The sequence below is a fragment of the Mytilus californianus genome, unplaced genomic scaffold (assembly GCF_021869535.1).
Source record: "Mytilus californianus isolate M0D057914Y unplaced genomic scaffold, xbMytCali1.0.p SCAF_9, whole genome shotgun sequence".
Classification (NCBI taxonomy): Eukaryota; Metazoa; Mollusca; class Bivalvia; order Mytilida; family Mytilidae; genus Mytilus; species Mytilus californianus.
Window position 1 is genome coordinate 97,149,458 of NW_026262745.1, and position 27,997 is coordinate 97,177,454.

The following is a 27,997-nucleotide window of genomic DNA, read 5'->3' on the forward strand; positions in this document are numbered from 1 at the left end:
AATGCTGAAACAGGTACACCAAGTGTAATATCAGGGCATAAAACACTCACTGGTAATTTTCCATGTGATTTAGAATTAAAACACATATATAGATCCATTCAAGTTGTTCACAGATTGTTTTTCTGTTGAAAAAACATAACACATGGTGGTATTAAACTTTTATACTGTTAAATTTTTGAAGCAATATTGATACATGGTAAACATCAGATAAATAAAATAATTATAAATTGTCTACAGATATAAGATTTATTTTTATATTTCGAATTTGTGTTAGTGAAAAAATGATATTATTGACAGCAATTATGTAATATTTGTGTTATACTTCAATACTTTTGCAACTGTTACCATGGTTACAGTTTCTAGATTTATGAAATTTTCTGGCGATTCATGAAAACTATTTGCTTTATTATAATAAACATAAAATTTTATATATGTTTATAATCAAACACACATTCAATATCTGAGTACAGGTAATCTATTAATATTCATATTTGTTGAGAAATATTTGGATAAAAAGATTAAAAAATTATAATTTAAGCAGGATCAGCAATTTAATATCAAGACAAAACAATGTTACATCTAACCTGTATAGTGTGACTGTGAATAAATATTTGAAATACATGTTTTTAGATCCTGTTCCAATAAATAGCTTTTCCACAGTAAATTATTTCTAAAAGCCAATTGATGAAAATATTTAAATTCTGAATAATAATGAGGATCATGTCTTACAGGAGCCAAACAAGGGTCAAACTACAAAATATATGTCAGCAAGGTATATATCTTTGCAAATTAATTAATCATATTAACAAAAGCAAATTATGTAAACTTGTGCATACATTTGATTATCATGGGTTATACATTCTTGTAACTTTTGACACAAGAAAGTAATTCAGGATGTGACATTCACAAATTAACAGCTATGGTCAAATCCAAGTACAGTTTGTTAATTCGTATGTACCAAATTTTAAAATTTTACTCCAAACTTTTCACTGTTACTGAGTATGAATATGGAAAAGCAATTTATGCTTTTTAAAAAAATTATTAAAATAATACCATAACATTTTTTTCACAAAATTTGCATTAAAATAACAAATTTAAACAATTTCATAACCATTTTTTTAATAATTTTTCTCACCTACAATTCATTTTGTAAACCTTTTTAAACACCACCTACATAACAAGGTTCATTGCAGTCATAGCACCAGAAGATATTTCTAAACTTTTACAGACAATTGTTCCAACCACCACTGCCCCCTCAAAACTTTTCATACAAATCATGTTATGAAATTTGGAATACAAGGAATATCTTAACTAATACATAAATTTCTGTTAAAAATTTAAGGACAATAAGATAAAAAATTAAGCACATTAAGATGTGTATCCAAATTTGTAATTTTTTAACCGATATGTTAAGTTTTTATCTTCAATTTGGTCATTTTATACAATTCTCTTAATGTGTGCATTTTAAAACAGGGTCCAAACCTGTTCAATTTAAACTAATAATATGTCACATATCTGGAAAATACTCATATTAAGTTAAGAAACTTGAATACAAATTATGTTTAATGCAACTGATTTTGTCAAATTTCACCAAACTCTTATTTTTTTGTGTATTTATAATTCAAAGTGTAAATTTACACCTTTTATAAGAAAAGCTCCATAAAAATATTTATTTATAACTTCTCTTCTTCCAAATTCATTATCTTGATGCAATTTTTGTCTTGAAACAATGATATTAATATTTGATATTAAACATGGTGTTAAACATGTTAAATTGGGGCCTTATGAAACATACTTCTTTTCAACAAGTCAAACATAACCTACTGTACATTTACATTATTGACTAAATGAAACTATATTTATTTAGAACATACACAGTATGATTTTTCTTGTGTTTCAAATGATTTGTTTTTCTTGTAATGTTTTCTTGTTCAATTCTTTCTTCATGCAATGCCTCTGAAATGTTGCATGATCCTCCTTTGCAATCATGAAAAAAATTAACCCTTTTCTGTACATTTATAGAACTTAAAATATCAAAAACATTTTGCACATTGTACATGTCACAGTTACAATCCTTGGTGTTGACCTTCTCAGCTTTCTGCAATTTGACTATTAGTCTTGTGCTTCCTCTTTTTGGTGTTAAAATATACCCCTCTTGGAATATACCATAGCATTCCTGCAACAAAAATACAAAATTATCATAGTTGTCTTTGTTATTTCGTTGTTTGTTTGCTGTCTTATTGAAATATTTAACTAACAAGTTCTTTTATTGGTATAGTTCCTCTCTTTTGTTCTATTGGACAATTCAGTGTTCTTACATATCTTATGTTAATTATACTCACTAAACTTGTTAAAATTTGTGGGCAATTAATATACAAAATATGTACTATTAAATAATTGTAGGATAATATATAATTTATTTGTATAACCTAAATAAAGTAAGAAAAAAGTGAGGAGCCGAAGATATACTAAATACCATTTCCTTTTCATAAGTAGTTCGTCTTCAATTTATATTGGGTTTGCATGTTAATTAAACACGAAGTTACATAATATTATTCCTATTTGATTCAATTATCTTCAAAATATGTCAAGCTGAAATTTGACTCCCCATAGTATCTTGCATACTCAGAATGTTTATCTTAAGTGTAACTTATATGAAGCCTATAGTCCAGTCAATCTAGCATAAATTTGACCCTAAACTTGAAGTAATTGCAACTGAAGATTTTTAAGTTTTAATCTTTAGCATTATACCCCAAATATACAAAGACAAAAGTCCAACAAAATCTAACTTTAGGAAAACTAAGAATCACAAGTTTAAAATTCCTATGGAGATTTGTATTGAAAAAAAGCAGAAATATCAATAAAATTGATACAAAATTATAACTTTACCGCTTTTATTCTTTAGAGTATAACAAACAACTCTAAAGGTGTTTTCATATCTTTTATCCAGCTGCAACCTAGATTTAATAATTCGTTAGTTGACCATTTATTAGATTTTTCAACATGTCAAGGTAAAGAATCTCAAATTTGATAAAAATAACTAAGCATCTATTCTTCTTTTTATGGTTTAAAGTATCTTGAAACAAGGTAGATGCTGAACAAATATAATTTACAGATATAAACAATACCAAATATTCACATTATTTTTTTCAAAATGGTCACAAAACCATAAATTTGCAATTCCTTTAATGAAAAATGTGCAAAAAAAAATAAAAATATGCATAACACTTTGGTATTGTCACATTTCATGAGCTGAAGATTTTATAATGTAGTCAAACAAGAACTTATAACCCCATCAAAGTATCATACTTTACATGAATTTTAAGAAAATCAACCAAAAACTGGTTTAAAAAAAAGACTCATTTTTGCGGAGTTATCTCCCTTTCCAATGTTAATTTCCATAGGAAATTAAAAATGCTGATTTTGAGTTTTCATCAAGTAAGATTTTATTGGACTTTTTTATGTGTATAATTAGGGCTTAATGCTATAGATTAGAACTAACACATTTTCTGTTCCAATTAGTTTGAGGTTCAAACTTGGTTTGAATGGACTACTGGTACATAATCATACAACAGTCAACATGTTGGTACACAGTCAGGAATTTCTTTAAGGTTGTTATTTATATAGGCTTAGATATATATATATTATATAAATATAAGAGATGTGGTATGATTACTTGAAAAGAAAAAAAAATAAACAACTCAGAAAAATAAATTGTTAGTTTTTTACAATTCATTAACAGAAGATGTTTAAATGAATCTTTATTAATGATCATACGGTATTATGTTTGCACCTACATTTTCATTCTCATTTATGTATTGCACCCAATCGCCACTTTGAGCAAGCTCATTTTCTTGGGTGGTCACACCACTTCCTCTCTTCAGGGTATACTGGCTGATGTTAGCATCAATATTTAGTGAAAGAGTGGCACTCAATATTACATCCTCATTTTGGGATTCCTCCAAAACATGTCCATGTTTTCCTCTTTTTAATAATGAAATTTTTCCTGCGACCCGTTGAGTCTGGTGACCCAACCCAAAATACTTTCTTACTTCTGGGGAGGATAATCCAAAGTTGATCACATTTGGTGATGCAGTTTTCCTATGAATGAAAATCCACAAAATGACATGCTGAATAGTAAAAATCTTCAATTACAGTTTTAAGTCGATTTATTATATACAATTATTAATGAGTTATTATAGGATTAAACGCCTTCACTCAAAAATTAATAATATGTTTGTGAGTGACTTGGTCCTGAGTTTATACACCAATAAATTCCTTTAAAAAGGCATTTAATCCTTATAATTCTTTTAAATTGGAGATAAGGAATTTATTTTTCCACACTCATAACCTCTATCACAAGTAAATTGTGTATTTGTGTCATTGAATTAGCCTGGCGCATGAATATATTTGTTGGTTAACGCAAAATATGTACTCCATGAAATTTGCTATCTGGTAAAAAAATAAACTACAAAAACTCTTATTGTCATTCAATGAATGTTTTGTGTTTATTATTTAATTTAAACGATTGACGCGCAGTGAAAATAAATATTTTTAATGTCGGCAGCTGGATTGTGTTATAATAGCCGCCATCTTGTTTACATTGGTTACAAAAAGAAATTCTCAGTTGAATAGAAAGAGAATTATATGATGTAATAAGCCCAAGTCAATAACCTTGCCTAAGAAAACAACGATAAACATATTACCCATGGTGTTTCAAATTCAAGACTGTTTCTTCCAGTTGCCTGTCTGTGCCAAACTGTTTCATGGTTTGTATGACCCCCAAAAAAAATTGACCCTTTTCCCTCTACATATTCAACTAAAATGATCTATAATTTTCTGTCTGACCGAATAAATTTAGTCTTACATTTTGTCAGTCAGACACAGTTCAGGATACACCGCAGGAGTGACTGTATATGCTTGTTACCACTTTACAGATTCAATTTGGATTTTACTTATAAATAAAGGAATTTTACTTTCGTCTTCCTTAAATTTTATTACTCACCATGTCTCATGGTCCTCAAAATACCCTCCAGTCATAATATGCTTAGCAACATAGTGCTTTGCAAATTTAATGCTGGTGTCTCTTGATCTCGCTTTCTGGTTCTGTAAAAATATTATATTGCGAATTGTACCGTGATTTTTTTCAAAAGCGTCCTCTTGAAAAGACTGTGGTGGACCATGGCGCTGTATATCCTCAACCTAAAATCAAATCACATCTTAAAAATAATGTGTAGTTTTAAGACAAGTCTGGCAGTATTCCTGAAAAATTTCTGAAGCCACCAACCAGATGCTCTTTCTTTAGAAATTATTGTTATATCAGGCTAAAATAAAATTTTCTTATAGCACCTATAATAAACAGCTGCGCCATGAGCGCATGATACGCCCGTCGTCTTGTGTGTGAATTTTTATGCAATAAGCATAAATAGTTTCTGACATACGGCGTGACATGCGAAAACCCCCTTTTTTTTTTTTTCAAAATACTCAATATCTCTAAAATAAAATTTTGTATCAAAACCAAAAAGTATACAGATCTTAAATCGTTTTTGAGATACGGCGCGACATGTGAAAACACCCCTTTTAAAAAAAAAATCAATATCTCAAAAATAAAATTTTGAATCAAAACCAAAAAGTATACAGATCTTTAGATAAATATAACTAAGAAGTGTGTAAAATTTTAAGCAATAATCATAAATCATTTTTGAGATACGGCGCGACATGTGAAAAACCCCTCCCCCTTTTCTTACAAAATACTCAATAACTCAAAAATAAAATTTTGAATCATCACCAAAAAGTATACAGATCTTAAGGTTAATATAACTAAGAAGTGTGTAAAGTTTTAAGCAATAATCATAAATTGTTTTTGAGATACGGCGCGACATGTGAAAAAAAAACACACACCTGTTTTAGTTACTAAGTCCCGTAACTCAAAAAGTTTTAATCTTATTTTCACCAAAAAGTATACAGATCGTTTGACCATCATAAGAAACAACTATGTTAAGTTTCATGAAATTTGGATAAGTCATTCTCAAGTTACGGTGCGACATGTTTACGCCGGACAGACAGACGGACGGACGCCGGACTTTTGTATAACATAATACGTCCCGTCAAAAATTTGACGGGCGTATAAAAATTATACAAGCCTGGGCTGGTGGGCATGTGGCCAAACTTGAAAACTGAACATGGAATTCAAAGTTTTCAGTGGCTATTTCAGTTATGGAAAATAAGTTGTACTCTTGTAACTACATTTTATAGCTATACATGTAACCATAATATTAGCCTGTCACAGTTTATAAACAATATAAGTACAACTTTTGAAATATATCAACTTTTTTGTATTCAGAATTTTTGAAGGGCTTGGATGTTACTTTTATATCTAATTTTTATATCTGATTACACTTAGAAATAGATGTTTTTTTTTCAATAAAGAAAAAATAATATAAAATGTATATGTTTTCTTTTCTATTTTTTTGTGTTGCATGATGACTGTGTCATTGATTTATATACCATATCTCCTTTCATTAATAAATATGTCATATATATAACAGGCCAGTTTGGTCTACAAAAGACTTGTCAGGGACACTTGAATTTTATTTTAATAAAAGCATGAAGCATTGAGTACCAAACATTCTGAAAGGATTTTCTAAATACAGCTAAGGTTATCTATTTCTGACCTGGAAAATCCTTATTATTTACAATTTACATATTTTTCAATTAGGATTTCTTTCTTTTCCATATCTGAAACCTACCACATGCAACAGAAGATGTGTTTTAGCCTTTTTCTTCAGTTCAGGTGCATGTTGATGCACAAGCTGATGATATGCTCTGATGTCTTCTCTCAGATCTTGAATATCTGTCCTTGTAAAATTGGCCTGGTTTAAGGTTTTCTGAATCTAAAAAAAACATTATTAAGTATCATGTATATGAATTGTTATCTTTGTGTAAGATCATAAAAGACCTAAATTTAGACTCTTTGAGACAGTTCATACAAATGCCTTGAATACCTCAAATTACTGACAGGTGATAGTCGTTACAATACAAGTCAAGTCTTAAATCATGTTTCCTTCTACTGGATATTTAAGAGAAGATTTTGCCATTCTTATGGAGGAATTATACCTTCTTCAATGGACTTGTGAAAAGTATAGACTTATTAAAGAAATCTTTTGTATTGGGTCTGAATTAGACCAGTAGAGCTGTATTTGCTCCACACATTTAGACTGTTATCTTTACTTAACTAAATTAATATTTTGGCTTCATCGTTTATATGTAAATTTATGTAGAATATTTAATAAAGTATGTGAACATCTGTATTTGGTCTCATTTGCCAGAGCTCAGTCCCAGTGGAACAAACCTTTGTCCGGCGTTCAATAGACACGAGGGGACGGTGTCGCATAGCCATCGGACCCTCCTGTTACACTACCCTACATTGATGGTCATTAAATTTATGTGTAAATCGAGTTGAGATGACCAATGATAATCTGCTTATCAATATGTTACCTATGACAACTATGTTAATGTCATTGACAGGCATGTGTGCCCTTAGTTTCTAGAGATAAGTTTCATATCACTCTACTGTGCTGAGTAAGAAAATCATCAGTCAGTAAGATCAAAGGTAAATTTCGTAAAATAGCGATAATTCTTAATATTTTATAGGTAAAATAGATAAAAAATTGTTAATCAAGAATTGAAATAAAACCCTTACTCAAAATATCCATATTATTAGCCAAAAAGGATAGAGCAAATACCGATTTCTAAATCCTTTGTTTATAACAGTGCCAAACAGTAAACATGTTAATGTTATTTTTCAATAATTTTCCTTCATACCTTTGCAAGGTAGGACACCATGCGTACATACTTTCCAGCTACTCCTGCATAACTCATGTTGAGAGGTGCAAGCTGTAACTGAAAAACAAAAATTAATTAGCATGAAATTTATCATTGCTTAATTTTACAGTTATGGTAGTAATTTTTTTGTTGTTGACCTATATAATATAAACAAAACTATGCTTTTTTGTGTTGGATTTTCCCAAGTCAGGAGCCAATAATTAATTAGTTTTTGGTCTGTCATGTTTTAAGTAAATAGTTGTATTATAAATTACACCCTCAGTTTCCTAATTTGAATTGTTTTACTTTCTCATATCAGGACCTTTATAGCTGATTATACAATATAGGTTTTCTCATTGTTAAAGGCTGTACTGAGGCCTATATAACTTCTACTTCTTTTTAACTCTGTTGGATAGTTGTTTCATTCAGCAACCATAACACATTTCCTCATCTTTACACTAATCTTATATTCAGGATCTATTTTTGGAATAACTTACCAATATTCCTGAAAAAATCAACCTCAATTACAAGCTCATTCAAAAAAAGATTAAAAAAATTACTTGTTAGAACATAAAGAAGCATAATAAATGCATAATAATTTCCACACACTTACTATATATATATATGTAAGCCTCAAATCTATGTCCAGCCTCAAATCTATGTCTTTTCTGCAAATCTATGTCCTTTTTAATATTGCGTCATAGACGTTCCAAATTTATGTCCTTTATTGTCTCAGATCTATGTCTTTTATTGTCTCAAATCTATGCCCTGTATTGTCTCCAATCTATGTCCTTTATTAACTCAAATTTATGGCCATTTTTGTCTCAAATTTATGTCCTTTATCGAAATTTAGAGACGTAAGACAGTTACATCGACGTCCCTATCTCCCACAGAGTCAAGGACACATAGAACGCTTCAATAGAACACTGACAGAATATTTTAGAAAAGAGATGTCAGTGGAAAAAGACTGACTGGCCTTCAAAATTGTCAGAATTTTATTACAACTACAACAACAGGGTACACACATCTATGTGAATGTTGATGTCAAGGTACACAATGGATTTTTAAAAAATACATAGATTCGAAACTTGAATAGTTCCCCAAAACAAAAAAATTGTTTAATAAGATAGTGGCACAAAATGTCGTTGTTAAACACAATAAATTATATCATACACATTTTTTATGTGGTATCTATACATTGAAACATTGAACAAAACGTTTGTAAATAGGTGTATATGTTAAAGCTTACGATACAGAATAGGTTTAATTCATTGTTGAAGGCCGTACATGTATCTTTAGTTGCTTGTATACAGATGTCATTTTGTCTTAGGTTGTTTATTAACTTATATTTCGTATTTGTTATCAAGACGTAACGAGTAAAGGGAAGTAACGATAATTACTACAGAACAATTAAACACGGGATCAAGAAAAGCAAACAATTTGAAAATGTTGTAGTTTTACAATAAAATGTAAATAATTATCATACAATAATTACACAGGCATGTAAAATTTTTAAGCACACACATGGAGAACACATCCCAACTTAACATTGAATTATGTGAAATGACTTAATAAAACAAAAATTCTATAAGGCCGTACTTATTAGACGGGCATAAATTTGAGCATGGCGAAACAAACTGGAAAAAGATTTAAGAAAAGGACACAGATTTGAGGCCGTATATTTTTTTAACAGACATAGATTTGCGAATGACGTCAAGATTGAAAACAAATGTGAAAATATGACACAGATTTGAGGCCGTATCTTTTTTAGCGGACATAGATTAGCGATTGACGTCACGATGGGGCACAGATTTGAGAAACAGACACATATTTGAGGCCGTACACAGATCTGAGGTTTACATATATATATATCTTTATTCTCAATAAACCATCAATTTGACAAGGTATAGAGAAATAGAACTTAAGATATTGTTGATTATTATTATTTTTATTATTATTATTATTATTAAAGCTTTTATTTTCCAGCCCAGTAATATATAAAAATGCAATGCTTATTATGTACCACATCATTTTCTACCAGTTTTAGGTATATGTTTACTGCTTAAATGACATTTGTCATTAAAATAAAAAATAACTTACATATTCTTTAAAGTGCTTTCCTTGTTTGCTATCAATATAATGGAAGAAATTTTGGAATTTGCTTCCTGGTACCATCGACAGCAAATGCAATTGCAGTTTCAGTTTTTGTATACTGTCTAAATCCTGTAGAATTAACTTCACCAGGTGCTTTGCAAGGCCAAGAGGTATCAGATGAAGTAATCCTACAGGTATGTCTCTGTTAAATAGAAAGATAAAATAAATAATACAGGACAATCATTATGATAGGTAGTAAAATTAATTTCAATTACTTTGTCTTTAATCTCTTTCTATACATTTGGGTTGTCCAAAGCAGTTTTCAGGCTTTAACATTATCAAGCAGTTGAACATCCATAAAGGTTTAAATTCAGGAATGTAAAAACACTTGAATACATCGGATATTTGAATACATTGGATATTTAAATACATTGGATATTTATAACCAAGGCAATATTTTATGTCAATACATAGACGACAAATTCTAGGCCCTTCATATTTTTTATAAGATCATTGCAAATTTCTACTTAAATGGTCCAAAAAAATATACCATAACTAGGAGATATCTGTATTGTATAGCTTCCTTAAAACGTGTTTTATTGACTCATACACTGAGTTAACCTAAGTTTTATGTAGGTCAAGCTTAAACAGTACAGTTATAACCATTCTTATGTAAAATTAACAAATATTTCTTTTAACACCAACCATCCGCATCCCCCTCCATGACATTGTTCTGGTCAATAGAACCTTACTTGATTAATTGCTTTACTTAATTTACTTCCAGTATTTAAGTTTAGTCATAATATTTAAATTTCTAACCTCAAAATCCCCTTTGAGTGAAGTTTTAAAGTGTACATAAAGCCTCATAACCTCACAATAAAATATGCATTAATCATACTAACCCCATACTGTATCTAAATTTATTTTTATGTATCATAATTAAACAAACCTATGAGGATCTATTAAATCCCAAAAAACATTTTCGTGCTCTTTCACTCCTTTCTGTTTTCTTAACGCTTTCTTGTCTCTCTCACTGGATCTCAAATTAATTCTTTCGATTGTTCTCTTGGTTTCTTCTGGTGTTCTTGAAGTTCCTAAAGACATGAAATGTTCAGAATCAACCTGTAAAATATTTCAGAACTTTAACGATAGGAAAAATAAGGCGTATCTCATAATTTAATGGTTTCAAAACACTTCTATAAAGATCAATATTTCAGAGTTATTCAAATACAGACTTTTTGAAATGTTATAAGAATAGTGTATATTTATCATGACTATTCATTAGCTCAGACAGACTTATAATGTTACTGTTCATGTAAAAATGCCAGATTCCTATATAGGTTTCTATGAGGGAAACAATTTACTATATCCCATAGTTGAGTGGGAGAGGACTTTATTGAATGTCACCCTCTCGTCCAGACCAATCAAAATTCTATACTTTAAAGGACAATGAATTGAATTAGCATCAAGTAATTAAAAACAATTTTATCATTTGACTGTCAAAATAAAAAAATAAAACATCTTGCTTCACTTCTGTTAATTTTTCTAATACTCGTAACGTTGTTATGTATGTGACGTCATAGAAAATACTTTTAAATAAAATTCATCTGTAAGAAACAATAATGGTAGGACATTCAGTATAAAAAATTAAATAACATAGCTGAGAGGGTGATAGAGCTGACTGGTACCCCTTCACCGCGGTTGACAATGTTTTCTCGGGGTAACAATCTGCTCTATCACCCTCTCAGCTATGTGTTATTTATGTAATGTCTTTCAGCACAAAAAAAATTAAAATTAAATATGTAATTAAACTCATCACCTACTTAGAGAAGCTATTTTTCTGTAAATTCACATTTTATAAAATATTTATACTGTTACTGCTGTTGCTGTTACAAAATAAATACATTCAATTCATTACTTGTATTCAAAGGTGCAGTTGTGTACAAAAAATAGTCATGGTGATCATAGCTACTTACATTGCATCTTGGGCAGTATTTATTAGCTGCTGCTCCTAAATGGTTGCAACAATAAGACAACATATTGAAGTCTGCAATAACAGAGTTGAGACTTGACTTAATGAAGCATTTTTTCATCTCATTGGCATCATAACCTTCGACTCCATCACTAAAAGTAAAAGGATGAGTTTATTGAAGCATTCAAATCATGAAAATTTAGAGTTTAAAAAAATAATCACTTTTTTCATATGTTATATTGAAATCGTCATCAGAATTTATTGCAGTTAAAAATGCAAGAGAAAGCTAGAAATTTCAAGTATTACTACAAAAATAATTATGAAGAAAACTTGTTTATATTAACAAATCTTAACCAAAGAGTAAAACTTTTAACAATTCACCTTAAAAAACAACGTTGATTGAGGCTATTTTTATATATATGTCAATGTTTTAAAATTGTTCATTTCATCTAATGAATATTTTCCTTCTGATGCCAACTAACAAACAAAAGCTTAAAAGAAAATTAATCCTTTATTTCCACTAAATACTTAAGAGTTATCTCCACTTAGAAGTCAGGAAATAGAAATGACTTAGCACTTGCTGAACACAAGTTTGCATAGTTCAAGTACAAGTTACTTTGTGATCCATTTGGATCTGGGGGATTTTTTTGGTGGTAATGTAGTTGAAAATAGCTTGAAATATCAACCCATAAGTGCCACCTGGAACTTAAATGGTAATGGAAGTTTTTAACGACCTTGACCTGCTGTAAGCCCTCGCATGGTCATTTGAGCTTAAGGTCATAAGAAACGAGTTAATGGTGAAAAATAATGTTTACCAATGCATGTATATATCATAAACTTAGTTTTCTGTGCACGATTTTATCATTTTTTATGCATCCATATCGTATAATCGTTTATTTTTTTATTTTTTTCTCTGTCTGTTAAGATGAGAAAATATGGCAGCTAATTTATTGTTGAGTTTGAAGCTGTAGTTTACCGATTGTCACCTTATAGTAAGCAATCAACAAAGAAGCATGGATATTGAGCACATGCATAACAGGTACAATAAGGTAATAGTTAATTTCAATGACAGATCAATGTGTATTGCGATCACCAGATTTTTACAAGATAGGTCATGCTGAGTTCACTTTGCACAGGGAAAACAAATTGGCAAATTGTTTGCTGTAACAATTCAAAAAAAGTAAATCTTTATCAAAATTTGGACAAATCATAGAATTATGTACAGAAGTTTTATAATTAACATGTGATAGAGATTACGTCAGTGTGGAAAAAAGAATTCCTTATTTCCATATCTAGAAGGAAATTTTGTAAAAAAATAAATCCATTTTTCCGTATTTTACTTTTAAATGGACTTAGATTTTCTGCCAGGAAACAACATATTCACTCTGTGGTTAAAGTTTTTAAAATTTTAATAACTTTCTTATACTTTTTTGGATTTGTACCAAACTTGGACAGAAGCTTGTTTATGATCAAATGCTAGTATCTAGTAGGAAATTTTGTTTTCTTCCAGTTAACATTACATTCAGTCTGCAGTTAAAGTTTTTAAACATTTATTATATTCATAAACTATCCTGGATGTTTACCAAACTTGGACAGAAACTTCTTACAATCAAAAGATAGTATCAAGAGGAATATTTTTATTGATTTACTTCCTCATTTCTGTTGAGCCTGCGATTAACAGAAAAAGTAGGCGAGACACTGGGTTCCGCGGAACCTTTACAAATTTTTTTTAAGAATTATAAGGATTGAAGGCCTTTTTAAATGAATTTATTGGAGTATAAACTAGACCAAGTCACTCCCAAACATATCACAAAAGTCTTTCCTTTTTATAAGCTGCTGCTGCTAAAGGGTTGCAACAATAAGACAACATATTGAAGTCTGCAATAATGGATTTGGGACTTGATTCAGCTGTTTTCTGCTCTTTTGTTGGGTTGTTGTCTCTTTGACACATTCCCCATTTCCATTATCAATTTTAATTCGGACTTTTAAAAAAAAAAATTTTTCCTATAATATTTCTGTCATATAATCAAGGAAAAATTAACATCAAATATAAAAAAGAAGATGTGGTATGATTGCCAATGAGACAACTCTCCCATAGACCAAATGTACACTTTGATTTATCATGAAATTAATAATTAATCACCTTTGAAGATCTTTTATATCATTTACTATTACTTGTGCAACATCCATTATTTCTACTTTTTCAGATGCACCTAGAAATTGAAGGGCACCTTCTTTTTGTCTTTCCTTGGTTGGTAACCCTGGAAATATATCATTTATAACTCATGAAAAACACTAAATCCTGCTACAGTTACATGTTACAGTTAATTTTTAATGCAATACACTTTTGCTATCGGCTAATTTCTATTTACCTGTGGAAATATAGTTTAACATGTGGTTATCTCAGAACAAATCAAAATCAAATCAGTGAAAATATAGGAATTAATAATATCATATATATGTTTAGGACTTTGACATTTTTAGTAACGATTATTCTTAAAAACGTATTGTTAAAATGGCTTCATATGGACATGTGTCTATTATGTACAAAAAAAGGTACCAGTATCACATAGGACCAGGAATTTTTATTTTTTTTTTGGGGGGGGGGGAGATAATTATGCCCTGCCGTAGCATTGGGGGCATAAAGTTTTTTACCCTTGTCCGTCTGTCCGTACGTCCCAAAATTGGTTTCTGTTCTCTAACTTGAATTTGCCTCAACCAAATGTTTGAATTTTGGTGGTGTCAATTTTACCGTTCTAGAGTTATGCCCCTTTACAAATGGAATGCTGAATTTTTCGTTTCCGTTCTCTAACTTTAGTTTGCCTCAACCAAATGTTATGAAACTTATACACAATGCTTATTACCACAAAACACAGATCTATTTAGAATTTTGGTGGTGTCACTTCAACCGTTCTAGAGTTATGCCCCTTTATAAATGGAAAAATTGCAAAATTTGTATTTTCTTCTAAATATCAAAGTAATCTTTAAAATTGGAGTTATCTTCCTTTGTCCATGATTATAGTTGAATCAACTACAATCAATGCTTTATACAATGCAATGTTTAATTTTGACTTCCACTGATAAAATACAGATCAAGTTGAATTAACCATTTTTGAGTTATATATGCCCCTTTATAAATCGAAAGATTGCAAAATTTTTAGTTTCCATTCAGTAACTTAAGTTTGCCCCAACCAAACATTATGAAACCTATACACAATATTCATTACCACAAAACAATGATCAAGTACAAATTTTTTTCTAACTTTAGTTTGCCTCAACCAAATGTTATGAAATTTATACACAATGCATATTACTACATAATACAGATTAATTACGAAATTTGGTGGCGACACTTTTACCATTCTTGAGTTATGTCCCTTTATGAACATAAAAATTGCTGAATTTGTTAGTTTGTCTCAACCAAATGTTAAAATACTTATACACAACCGTTCTAGAGTTATGCGTGTTTACAAATAGAAAAACTGCTGAATTTTTAGTTTCTGTTCTCAACTAAGTTACCCTCAACCAAATGTTATGAGACTTACACACAATGCTTATTACCACAAAATTCAGATCAAGTTCGAATTCGGGTAGAATCACTTTTACCTTTCTTCAGTTATGTCCCTTTATAACTATATGATATGCCAGCGGGGGCATCATCTGTGTCCACATGTGGACACTATCCACATTTATTTTTATATAATTTGCAAAAATTAGAATGGAAAAATTTAGGTAGAAATAATAACTTGCATTTAAAATTTTACACTTGAGGTACAGAATTTTTTTGGAAATATTATACCTGCTATTTGCATTTGAATACAGTGCAGTGCCATCCACTGTCTGCTCTTGTGTGTTGCAGTGTCATCCAAAAAAAGATTAATAGGAATGTGAACAACAGGTAAATCATCCACTCTATCATTATTGAAGTTGATATCAGTTTTCCACTTTTCTGCTTGAGCAGGATGTCCTATAACTTCACAATTAGCAAGTGGCTTTCTGTAATTCATTAACATAGGAATAACAAAACAGCAGTTGTTCACAGCTACTTTAGTACAAGTAATCTTGATGTACAGTTCTAAAGATGCATATCAAATGCACATCTGTATAGCTGTATATAAACTGTACATCTGTAAAGCTGTATATCAACTGTACAGCTGTATATAAACTGTACATCTGTAAAGCTGTATATAAACTGTACATCTGTAAAACTGTATATAAACTGTACATCTGTAAAACTGTATATAAACTGTACATCTGTAAAACTGTATATAAAATGCGGATAGATATAGTATAACACAAGATGCAGTGGTAGAATCTATATGATAAGCTTATACACAGATTTAAAATGTGCAGTTGATGTACATTTTTACAGAGTTACAGTTTATATACAGCTTTAAAAATGTACAGTTTATATACAGTTTAACAGATAAACAGTTTATATACAGCTTTAAACTACAGATGTACATTTGATATGCATCTTTAGAACTGTACATCAAGATTAATTGTACTAAAGTAGCTTATTTATGGAAATTTACATTTGTATGATGATCGATATATTGAAAATGTGGTCATGCCATGAAAAATCTTGGTAATTAAATCTTTTTTTCTATGTTACTATGTTTCCTTTGTTTTAGTAATGCATCAGAATATTGGAATAACAGTACTCTTGTAAATGTGTCAAGGCAGCCATCAATTTGATCGGACTGTAAAACTGTTAGTCACATCCCAAATTAATGGTGGTAACTCAATAGCGTAACAATACATATACTGATACTGTAAATTCAGAAATTATTGCGTGCATTTATTATTGCGATTTTGTCATTTTGAACTAAAATGCGTTTTTAATTTTTGCGATATTGAGAAAAATCCTGTTTAACTCATATAAAAAATTTTCAAAATGCGATTTTAAATTATTGCGATTATAACCCTGTCGCATTTTTCGCAATAATAAAAACATCGCAATAATTTCTGAATTTACAGTAGATGAAAATTGTATGTCTTAAAATATTTTCAGACAATTGAACCATGATTTTTCCAACTCAAAATATAAATGATATTACTTAATCAAAATTGCTGTTTCAAATGAATTGCTTTTGAAGTATTAACTTATCTGTATGAACTTATTGTACACATATCAATTACCTTATGATAGATTTAGAAGTATCTGGGTGTGAAATCATCATCTTCAAAATTGCAGATGGTTTTAGAGTCCACAATGGAATGTTATCTGAGTTCTGTCCCTTTAAGAATTATAATAGTAATTATATCATTCAATATACAGTACATTATTCTATTCAAGAACATTAATACAGCACCATTGCTGACAATTGCATATACTACAGGTCTTTAGAGAAGATTAGCACTTTTCCAGCAGATAAAATGAGCTATACTGAAAGTGCTCTGAATCATTGATAGTCACCCCGAGTCCCTTAATTTGCACAATAATTGCAATTTATATCTTAACCAAATAATATTCCCTGATACATGTTTCGCTGTTTACATTTTTCTTGATGAAAAATCCTGGAATTAATTTAATTTTTTTATCAAATATTTGCTGAGTTAATAAAAAAATCATTACAATTTTAGGCATTAATGATGAGGGTTATGAGAAGTTCTGTTGGTCTTGACTTATATAACATATATTTTCTTCAAATTACAATAAACTAAAAGTGCAAATTAATGAGTTATTTCCCCTTATGGACAGTATTTTTGAATAGATTTATAAGTGAAGCTCATTGCAGAGAGATATAGATTCCACAACTGCAACAAGTGTGTTACGATATTACTCCACTCAAGACAGTTAAATTTTAATATTTAAAGTGTGAGGCTTGCTAAGCTTTTTAAATAGTTAAAATTTAACTGTTGAGAGCGGAGAAATATCGTAATACACGAGTTATAGTGGTAGAAACTGTTTCTCTAATGATTTTTATCCTTCCTTTTCAAAGATTTTAAGAAAGTTGTGTTTCATTTTATATGACGTCATCAGGTATGGTTGCCTTTTTTCATGACGTCACAATAGTGAAATCCAAAAGAAACCAAAAAAATTTAATGTCACAATTGAACTTCGACCAATCAATTGCTGAGAACAGATTTTTCACTAGTGAGGAGAAATATCTTTCTGACACCAATCAAGAAATGTGAAAATAGCACAAAAATTAGAGAAGAAAATATCCAAACAACATCTTAACAAATTGAATATAAATTCTATAAATAAGATACTTAGTACACATTTTGAAATCTTTACTGCAAATGGTCTTCCTGATATCATACTTACCTTTGTAATTAGTTCTTCCCATGAAAAACTTCCAAACTTCTTTTCTTTCAGTTTGTAAAACAATGGAATATCAGGAACATTTAATTCTTTCATCATGTACAGCACAAATTTAACAACTTCATCACTCTGAAAAAAGGTATAGCAACCATATTCCCCACAAACAATGTTAACTTTTCTGACATTGGACTCAGACTTCTTTTAAACTGAGTTTTACTCTGCATATTGCTATGTGTTACTTTTTTCTACATTGACTAGAGGTATAAGGGGAGGTTTGAGATCTCACAAAACATGTTTAACCCCGCCACATTTTTGCGCCTGTCCCAAGTCAGGAGCCTCTGGCTTTTGTTAGTCTTGTATGTTTTTTAATTTTAGTTCATTTATATGTTTTGGAGTTTAGTGTGACATCCATTTTCACTGAACTAGCACACAATTTCATTTAGGGGCCAGCTGAGGACCACCTCCAGGTACAGGATTTTCTCACTGCATTGAAGACCCATTGGTGGCCTTCGGCTGTTGTCTGCTCTTTGGTCGGGTTGTTGTCTCTTTGACATATTCCCCATTTCCATTCTCAATTTTATTATATTGATTTAACTATTTTTACAGATTTGACTATTACATTGGTGATGTTAACATGTATTTTCAAGGAGGTTCAAGGGGGGTCTTAATTAAAATCCATAGATTTTATTTAATAATTAGTCAAAATTAAGTCTTAAATATCATGCTTTTTTCAAAAATATAATAAAAAAGTATTTTCACGATACAGGTTAAACACAAAACTGTTTCTATTAAAAAATAACTTTATCTGAGTTATATCCCCTACTATCTGAATTATCTCCCCTTATTTGGCAAAGTTGAAACAAAATGAATAAAAAAAAATTACTCACTACTCTTAAAATTTGCACATTTCATTAAAGATTTAGACCAATTGTTATCTGCCCTTCAAAATCCAAACTGAAGGAAGACACCCTAGCCACCTTAAATCATTGTATTCAGAACAGTTTGATAAGTTTCTGCATGAAAAAAATAACATAAATTGTCTTGAAATATACTTTTTATTCAGCAAGAATCAGGATAGAAATGCTCAAACAGCCTTGCATTTCACCTTTCCCAATTTTGAATCAATTTTATATCATGTCACCAATGTAAAAAGGCAACTCAGACTAATTCTTGGAACTCAAATGATTGAAATTAAATAACATATACGGGTCATTAAAAAAAAATGTCCAATTTTCAGTACACCCATGCTAAATTTTTTATTTCTAATGGAAAATGCCGTTATAAGTGTTTAAATGAATGTTTGTAGGGATTATGAGTCAGAACATTAATTGAAAACACGATTTAGATCTATTTTGATAAGATTAAAATATATTTAAGTCCGATTATTGCGTAATTTATGTGCGTACAGTGTCCGAGTAACACATTTCAAATGATTTTTTCCTATTTTCTGATCGCCTTGATATCTGCAAAAGGGACTTTTTTAGAAAGAAAATAATAACTCTAATGAAAAATCGTACCTTCTTTATTATTATAAGTAACATTTTTTCTACAAACTAAATTAAATCAGCGTACATGAAGTTCAGGTCCAGCCTGTTACTGCTACTGAAATCAGCTGTTAAATTTTTCTCTCTATGAATATTGAACTAGTCAGTGTTGATTTCAAAAGCGCAAAGTAACCTAAACATTTAACACAGCACGTTTCTTATATAACAGTGTAGAGAAAAGAAATTTCAAGACATTTAGTGAAAAAAAATAGTGGGTACTTTTTTGTCATGTCTATGCTGTTACCAACATATTGATTAATTACACCAAATATTATACTTGCAATAGTGCAATAACGTGTTGGAAACCAAAATCACAACATAAAAACATTATCACTTCATCAAAGGGAGTAGTTATTTCACAACAGCATTCAAAAATGAAGAAATTTGTCTATCCTGTTATGTCTATCCTGTACAAAATGGAAAATTGTCAAATAATATATTATTTCACAGAATGAATATATATACTTGAAGTTTTTACTCTTAAGAATCATCTTATTGGCTACGAAAAACCAGCTTAAAATTTTATCGCAACCTTTTCTAAATAACCCTAAATTTCTTTTGAACATGGTAACAGGAGAGACAAAATATTGCACCACCTATCAAAAAATGTTTCAATATATTCTTGTATGACATTATCAAGATTGCATCTTTTTATATGTTGTTCTATAAGTACTGTTTGTTTTGATTTGCTTATGACGAGGGTTGTTTGAATAGGTAACTTTAAATCAATTTTGCAATTTCAAAATTCGACATTTTTTTAAAATGACCCATACATGTACATGTACTTACAATAGGATGAGTTGTGGAATTCATGAAAATGTATATCAATAATTCTGTCTTTGACTGGAAAGGATACCAATCAAAGTCTTTTGACTGCTCATCATTTGAAGCTGAAATGTTAAAAATCATGTGTGTACTTTAGTAGCTATCTTTTTTATTACAACACTCATTATAAGAAAAAACAAGTTATGAAAAATGTTCTTTATATATTTCTGTTATGTCTTTTGTCTAAACATACTAATCAATTATACTGCACTAGCTACAATAACCACAAAAATTAAAAATAAGAAATAATTATTTTACTTCCATGAATTTCCCTTAATTCATGGTTCAGAGACTACTTAAAAAGAAAAGTAAAGATTTCTTGGTTTTCCTTAACGGAAGATTATACAGACAGAATAAGAAGTATACTTAACAACAAAATTATTTTCATTTACCTGTGTATGAAAATATTTTATAATGTACATTTAGTCTCAGATGCATGATTTTTATACGCCCGTTTACGGGACGTATTATGGTATACCACTGTCCATCTGTACGTCCGTCGTCAACATGTCGGACATTAACTCAAAAATGCTTAAACCAATTTGCATAAAACTTTGGTAAATTGTTTATATCTATTGACGTGAGCTCCCTTTCGTTTTTTATAAATTTTAGATTTTAGGTTTCCGAGTTATGGGGTTTTATTCATTAAAAAAGGGGGGATTTTCCAGTTTTTCGGACAAAAACTCAAGAATGCTTTCACCAACTTGCAAGAAATTGTGGTTAATTGTTTATATCTATTGACATGAGCTCCCTCTCAATTTACATATATTTTAGATTTTAAGTTTACGAGTTACAGGGTTTTATTAATAAAAAAGGGGGATTTTCCAGTTTTTCGGACAAAAAGTCAAAAATGCTTTCAGCAGTTCTTATGAACCTTTGGTGAATTGTTTATATCTATTGATGTAAGCTCTGTTTAGAATTTTATAAAAATATCATTTCTGAGTTATGGGGTTTTATTCATTAAAAAAGGGAGGATTTTCCCGTTTTCAGACAATAACTTCAGCAGTTCTTCAAGAGCCTAAATCAGTCACCTGTAATTTTTTGCTTGATTATTTTTGCTTTTTAATATATATTAATGAGTGGCTTAAAAATTCCATTCAGGTGTTCTTTGTATCTGTCATATTTTCTTCAAAAGCAAAGAAATACATTTTACTCCTATGTTCCATTTTAGCCATAGTAGCTATGTTTCTTGACGTACAAGAAAATAAAATACAAAATTTATACTAGATACTCTGAAACTCATTCGGCCAAAGTTTGGCTGAAATTGATTCATCAGTTTCAAAGGAGAAGATTTTTTAAAGTAAGCGAACTAGATGAACAAATTGTGAAAAATTGTCTTTAAAGGGCAATAACTCCTTAAGGACACATTTGACAATTTTAGTCATATTAACTTATTTGTAGATCTTACTTTGATGAACATTTTTGCTGTTCACATTTTATCTTTATCATTAATAATAATACAAGACAATAACCAAAAACTGCAAAATTCCTTAAAATAACCAATTTAGTGGCAGCAATCCAACAATGGACTGTTAGATTCGTCTGAAAATTCCAACTGTTCAGGGTTGGACCTCTGCGGGCGTATCCAGCTGCGCTCAGCGAAGCAGTTTATTTTATTAGTTGTTAGTGGCTTTGAACTTGCTGTCAGTAACTGCGAGTACTCTCAGATCTGTACTTAGTGTCTTTTTGTTTTTGTTGTTTGGATGTACAAGTACCCCGTCACGTCCACTTGTATTTGTAGTATTTTAATGTTTATCCATCTATGGGTTGGGATCCCACTAACATGTTTAACCCTGCCACATTCTGTATGTATGTGCCTGTCCCAAGTCAGGAGCCTGTAATTCAGTGGTTGTCGTTTGTTTATGTGTTACATATGTGTTACATATTTGTTATTTCTTTCATTTTTTGTACATAAATTAGGCCGTTAGTTTTCTCGTTTGAATTGTTTTACATTGTCATTTCGGGGTCTTTTATAGCTGACTGTGCGGTATGGGCTTTGCTCATTGTTGAAGGCCGTATGGTGACCTATAGTTGTTAATTTCTGTGTCATTTGGTCTTTTGTGGTATAGTCTGCCCCTGATTGACTACTGTTGTATTATTTGGGGTGAATTTAAAAATGACGGGATAACAAGAATTTTAAAACTCCAAAAAAGGGCAGCAAGATTAATTCTAGGTGCAGATCCTTTATCCCCCTCAGCCCCCTTATTTAAAGAAGTTGGGTGGATGACAGTTGACAATAGAATCAAATACCACAAATATTTACTTCTATATAAATGTATGCGTATGGAAGCACCAATGTACCTAGTTCAAAAGTTTAAACTGAAATCAGATAATAATCCTTACTCCTTGAGAGGTGTCACTCAAGGTAATCTGATAGTTCCTAAGCCAAAAGCTGAGCTATTTAAGAAATCTTTTGTTTATTCTGGATCAGTGTTATGGAATTGACTACCACACAAAATGCGTAAAGCTCAAAACACTTATACTTTTAAACAAAGTATCAAGAAGTTCTTAACACAGTCCTGATAAGATTATGTTTTCTACAATGTATTTGTATATTCTTTTATTTTTATTTTATTTTTTGACTACATGTGCATCTTGAACAGCCTTATATCTTATCATGTTAGTAATATTACATTGAACTAATTGACTGTAAATTAACTATGTGTAAATATCTGTTTTTGATTGTATTGTAATTTGTATGTGAGGGCCTCAGGGAAGATTAGTTTATTGTAACTAACTGAGTTTTAACTCTCTTTAAATAAAGAATTTATTATTATTATTATTATTATTATAGTTGTCTCATTGGCAATCATACCACATCTTCTTTTCAATATGTCGGTGTGGCATGTTTTTTTTTTTTACCTTAAACCCATTTTTACAGTTCATTGTTGATTATTAATTTTTAGTTTTTTTGGTCTATTTTTCTAATACTTTTATCAATTTGTGAACTCTATTTGGTGTATGGAATGATTGTAAGTTATACATGTCTGTCTGTCAGGGTTCATCTGACCTTGACTTCATTTTCCTGGTTCATAGATATAAATGTTAAGTTTTTCTGGTTAAGTTTGTTTCTTATTTATGCATTAGGTCAACTACATGTTAATTTGAAGCATATTTGGTGTATGGTATAATGTAAGATGTACATGTTTTACCAGTTTGGTTTATCTGATCTTTGACCTCATTTTCATTGATTATTTTACGTTTATTTGATAGTTGTAGTAAAGCTTTACCTTTAGAACTACATGTATCAACATAATATCAATGGTTAGTAAAAAAGGCGAAACATTTCAGCGTGTGCACTCTTGTCTTCCCTTGATACCAGTAAATATTTTGCATCATAACACCAATTTTTATTTACATATAAGTCTTCAATAGCTCAAAAAAAGTATTTACTGAAATTTTAGCAGATCCTAGATTTCTTTTCTTTCGATTTCATTTTGAGACCCAAGTAATACCAATGCAAATATAAAGAAAAATTTTATGTTAGCCTTTTCTCACCATTTTTAAATAATAAAATATCTTGAAATTGAGCTCAATGACCAATCAAAGTTAAACTTATGTTGTTCCTAAACTAATTGTCTTCTGACTTATAGTAAAATGTTCATTTCTAGATTTTTTTAATTTCACTGTAGTATTCATCCTTTAGGTTGATTAGTTTATATATCATGTATACAAAAGTTTTTGACAGTAAAATATTAGTTATAGAAGATTCATAGACTTTAGTACTATATATTGTCAATACAGATACATGCAACTTAGATTAACCATCATTGCCAAGAGTATCAGGACATAGTTGGGTGAAACACATACCGAAGTAGGTGTAAGCTTAAAACCCAGTCCCCAATCATGTTCTGGAATCATAATACATGCATGTCTGTAAATATAATTAGTACTAAATATGAACATCATACAGTAATGACATAAATTTGCTTTATTGGGTTTTTTTGGAATATTCTACATTTCATATGTGACATTTTGTTCACCATTTCAGTCAATAATTCAAGACCAATTTCAATGAATATCAGTGGCAGATCCAGAACTTTTCATAAGGGGGGGGGGGGGGGGGCTGACTGACCTAAGGGGGGCCCGCTCCAGTCATGCTCCAGTGATTACCTATATAATCAACCACATTTTTCCCACTAAATTTTCCCTAGATCCGCCTATGAATATGAACACTTTTCTCACAAATTAAGTCCACATAAAAGGCATATTATGATTATGATGTATATGCTAATTTTAAGTTATATTTAACAGTATAAAGGTTTTATTAAAGGAGGGTCTCTTCCTATATGGCAGAAGGTATATATACATTGTACATATCAGCTTCTGGAATGGGTCCCTTTTTTGATACATCAAATATATCAAAGGGGTAGCAAGGATTTGTATAGTACATGTAGGGTGGGTCTTTTCACCACCGAACACCACCACACACCACCAAACACCGCCGAACACCCAAAAAAAACATTAACCACTGAGAAAATCAGTGATTTTATACAATAAAACGGTAAAATCAATTAAATTACGTCTAATTTAACAATTTTTTAGATGTTTATATGCATCATTTTTCTGTTAAAATAGATTATCAATATAATCCATATAAAGAAAAACGTCTCCGGATTCATCACTATTTTTCCGGATTACATTGTGCGTGTTTAAGAATCATTCTAATGCAATTAGTTTGTATCAGTGGTTCTGATTGGATGTTAGTAAGCGTATAATTCTCTAACTCCTTGTCTGTAACTAAGGAAGCTGACATTTTGAATTGCGGAATGTATTGACATGCAATTTTTACAATGATAAGCAAAAAACTCACATGTTGCACCTAGAAATCTTCTTTTTATCAAATTTAATTACATTCTGAAGCGGCCAAGAAGCCAGAAAACGCCCGGTGTTTACGTTTGATGGCGGAAGCATACATATGACGTCACCTAGTTTAGGGGCCAAAGAAGATAACATCTTTTCGCGGAATTTTCTTTAATGAGAATTTTACACTGAGATAATGATTGAAATTGAATTATGTACTTGTTTTGCATTAGAATAGAGATAACTGTATAGTATTTGAAGCTTTGTGGACGTCCATCGGTAGTTTTACTGTCGCAAATACCCGTTTAACTGTCTCCGCTACGCGTCGCCAGGTAAACTAAATTTGCGACAGTAAAACTACCGATGGACGTCCGCAAAGCATCAAATACAATACAGTTATCTCTTAATTTGACATCAATTACTGATGAAGGATATTAGTTACCCGAAGTATTTAACATTTGTTCATGTCTCTTTTCTTGTTATTGGTAGAACTATTTTATAAAAGAAGAAAAAAAATAAAGAAAAAAAATTATTTGAGGTGTCCAGTGGTGGTTTGCAGAGTTGTAGTGTTATAGACTATCCTTTTCTATTCGATATAGATATTTTATCTCTTAACCTTATTATTTGTTGAAATAATAACTTAAATATTATATTTAGGTCATATTTATAACAATAAGAGTTAAAAAAGATAAATTTTTGGGGTGTTCGGCGGTGTTCGGTGGTGAAAAGACCTACCGGTACATGTACATGGTATCCGGTCGTTCCGTCCCCAAACCGATCCGGCCCCAAGTCGATCCGGCCCAAAGTCGATCCGTCCCAAGTCGATCCGGCCCACGTCGATCCGGCCCAAAGTCGATCCGGCCCCATAATAAAATATGAATAAACTATGACACATTCCCAATTTCCATTCTCAATTTTATATTGACTTTGGAGGATTTTTAACAGTATAAATTGATTTTGCAATAATTCAAATATTTAAACGGATAGCTGTAGTACGCTTTACTATTTTCTATTTCTATTTAATATTTTATTAATCTAACTACTCAGTTTTGTACAAAAAGTCTAATAAGAAAAAATAAAGCAATCTTTATTTAGAATTTATAAGCTTTTTACCATTTTACACCTGAAAACACGCAAATTAATATTCCCAGATTTAAAACAAAACTATATACTTTTTTTTCATATTTATGGTTTAATGATGAAAACAAAGAAAATAATATTTAAGACTTATATACAAAATTACAGTTTGATTATATTAAAGCAAAGAGTGAAAATAGAAACTTACCGGTATTACAGAGACGGTGTTGCCACTTTGAACATTGCTCACACTGAAGTGCATGCTACCGAGGTCTAACATGTTGGTCACATACCACACAAGGAAAGCCATTGTGATATTAAAAGCAAACGCATTCTGTCTCCTCTTTTATAGAAAGGATTCAGCATATCAAACAACATTTCTCAATTTGAGAAGTTTTAAGAATTTAAAACAAAAACAAAGTTTGTATGTATCAGCTTGGGGATCGGCTTGTACCGTTGTGTATGTAACTATTTGTTATTACACAGGATGAAAGACTTGTTAAGATCACAGTCAATTGAAAGAAAATGCTAATTACTGCTGATTAATGTTGATGTCTGTTGATTGTACTAAATTCTCTATTATACCCAATAATCTTGAAAACTTGTAATGAAAACATAATCAACCTACTTGTTTTATACTCATCTAAAGAAAATATTTGTCAAAGGCCATTTTTTTTACCGTACACCTTTTACATTATACTAAAATTCATAAACATTTATGAATTACAATTAATATATATCTTTATTTTTATTCCTTATAAATATATTTTTTTATTGGGGCCGGATCGACTTTAAATATGGGCCGGATCGACGTTGGGCCGGATCGACGTGGGACGGATCGACTTGGGCCGGATCGACGTAGGGCCGGATCGACATGAAACCCATGTACATGTACAAAATTAATGTATACAAATCCTTGGGGGAAGAAATTGACCACTGGTTTAAAAAAAGGCCTTAAATGGTTTTGAGGATATTTATATAATATTTCCATAGAGGTATACAATTATTTTGTGTATTACCATGCCTTGGCTCTGTATTATCTTCTGTTTCACTGCCTTCTCCCTGTGAATCGCTCTGCTCGTCTTCTCCCTCCGACATTGACAGGCTGGTGCTTTCATTTTCCAACACAGTGTGGACCATCACGTCAGCAACATGATCATCGGTCGACGGATCACTGATGTCACAAAAGTTAGGGTTTTCATCAGTGCTATCGTTAGCATCCTCGCTATCCGAATCATCAAAAAATAAGGCTGCAGCGTGGTGTTTACTTTCTAAATGTCTCTGTAGATGCTGCTCTCGGTTAGTTTTATAATTACAAGGCTTGCAGTTGTATAGCTTAGGCATTGTGTATGTTGAATAAAAAAAATGTTATAAAAAGCTAAGAGCGGACTAAAAATATACAATTTGGCAAAGGCAACTTGAAGTGTTTGTAAACATTACCAGACGACATTCTTCAGAAAGGTACAAAACAATGTTCCGAATGTACTCATGTTTACCGAATCGACCCTGTCGTTTATTTCGCCACAAACAAAAATGTAATGTATATCCAACTATGTTAGTAAAATGTATTTTGTTGTATATAATATG

General features: G+C 30.6%; 1 protein-coding gene across 1 annotated transcript; it reads right to left on the minus strand.

Annotated features, from left to right (window-relative positions):
• Positions 1-146: 146 nt before the first annotated feature.
• On the minus strand, positions 147-27,881 carry LOC127714542 (uncharacterized). Its single transcript, XM_052220621.1, has 14 exons — positions 27,430-27,881; positions 20,495-20,595; positions 18,165-18,290; positions 17,033-17,130; positions 15,690-15,886; positions 14,034-14,151; positions 11,895-12,042; positions 10,868-11,040; positions 9,925-10,120; positions 7,825-7,902; positions 6,750-6,893; positions 5,006-5,202; positions 3,798-4,101; positions 147-2,176 (listed from the first exon to the last, which is right to left on the minus strand). Exons 1-14 carry the CDS (start codon positions 27,752-27,754, stop codon positions 1,844-1,846), a joined length of 2,538 nt encoding a protein of 845 aa, XP_052076581.1. The 5' UTR covers positions 27,755-27,881; the 3' UTR covers positions 147-1,843.
• Positions 27,882-27,997: the final 116 nt, after the last annotated feature.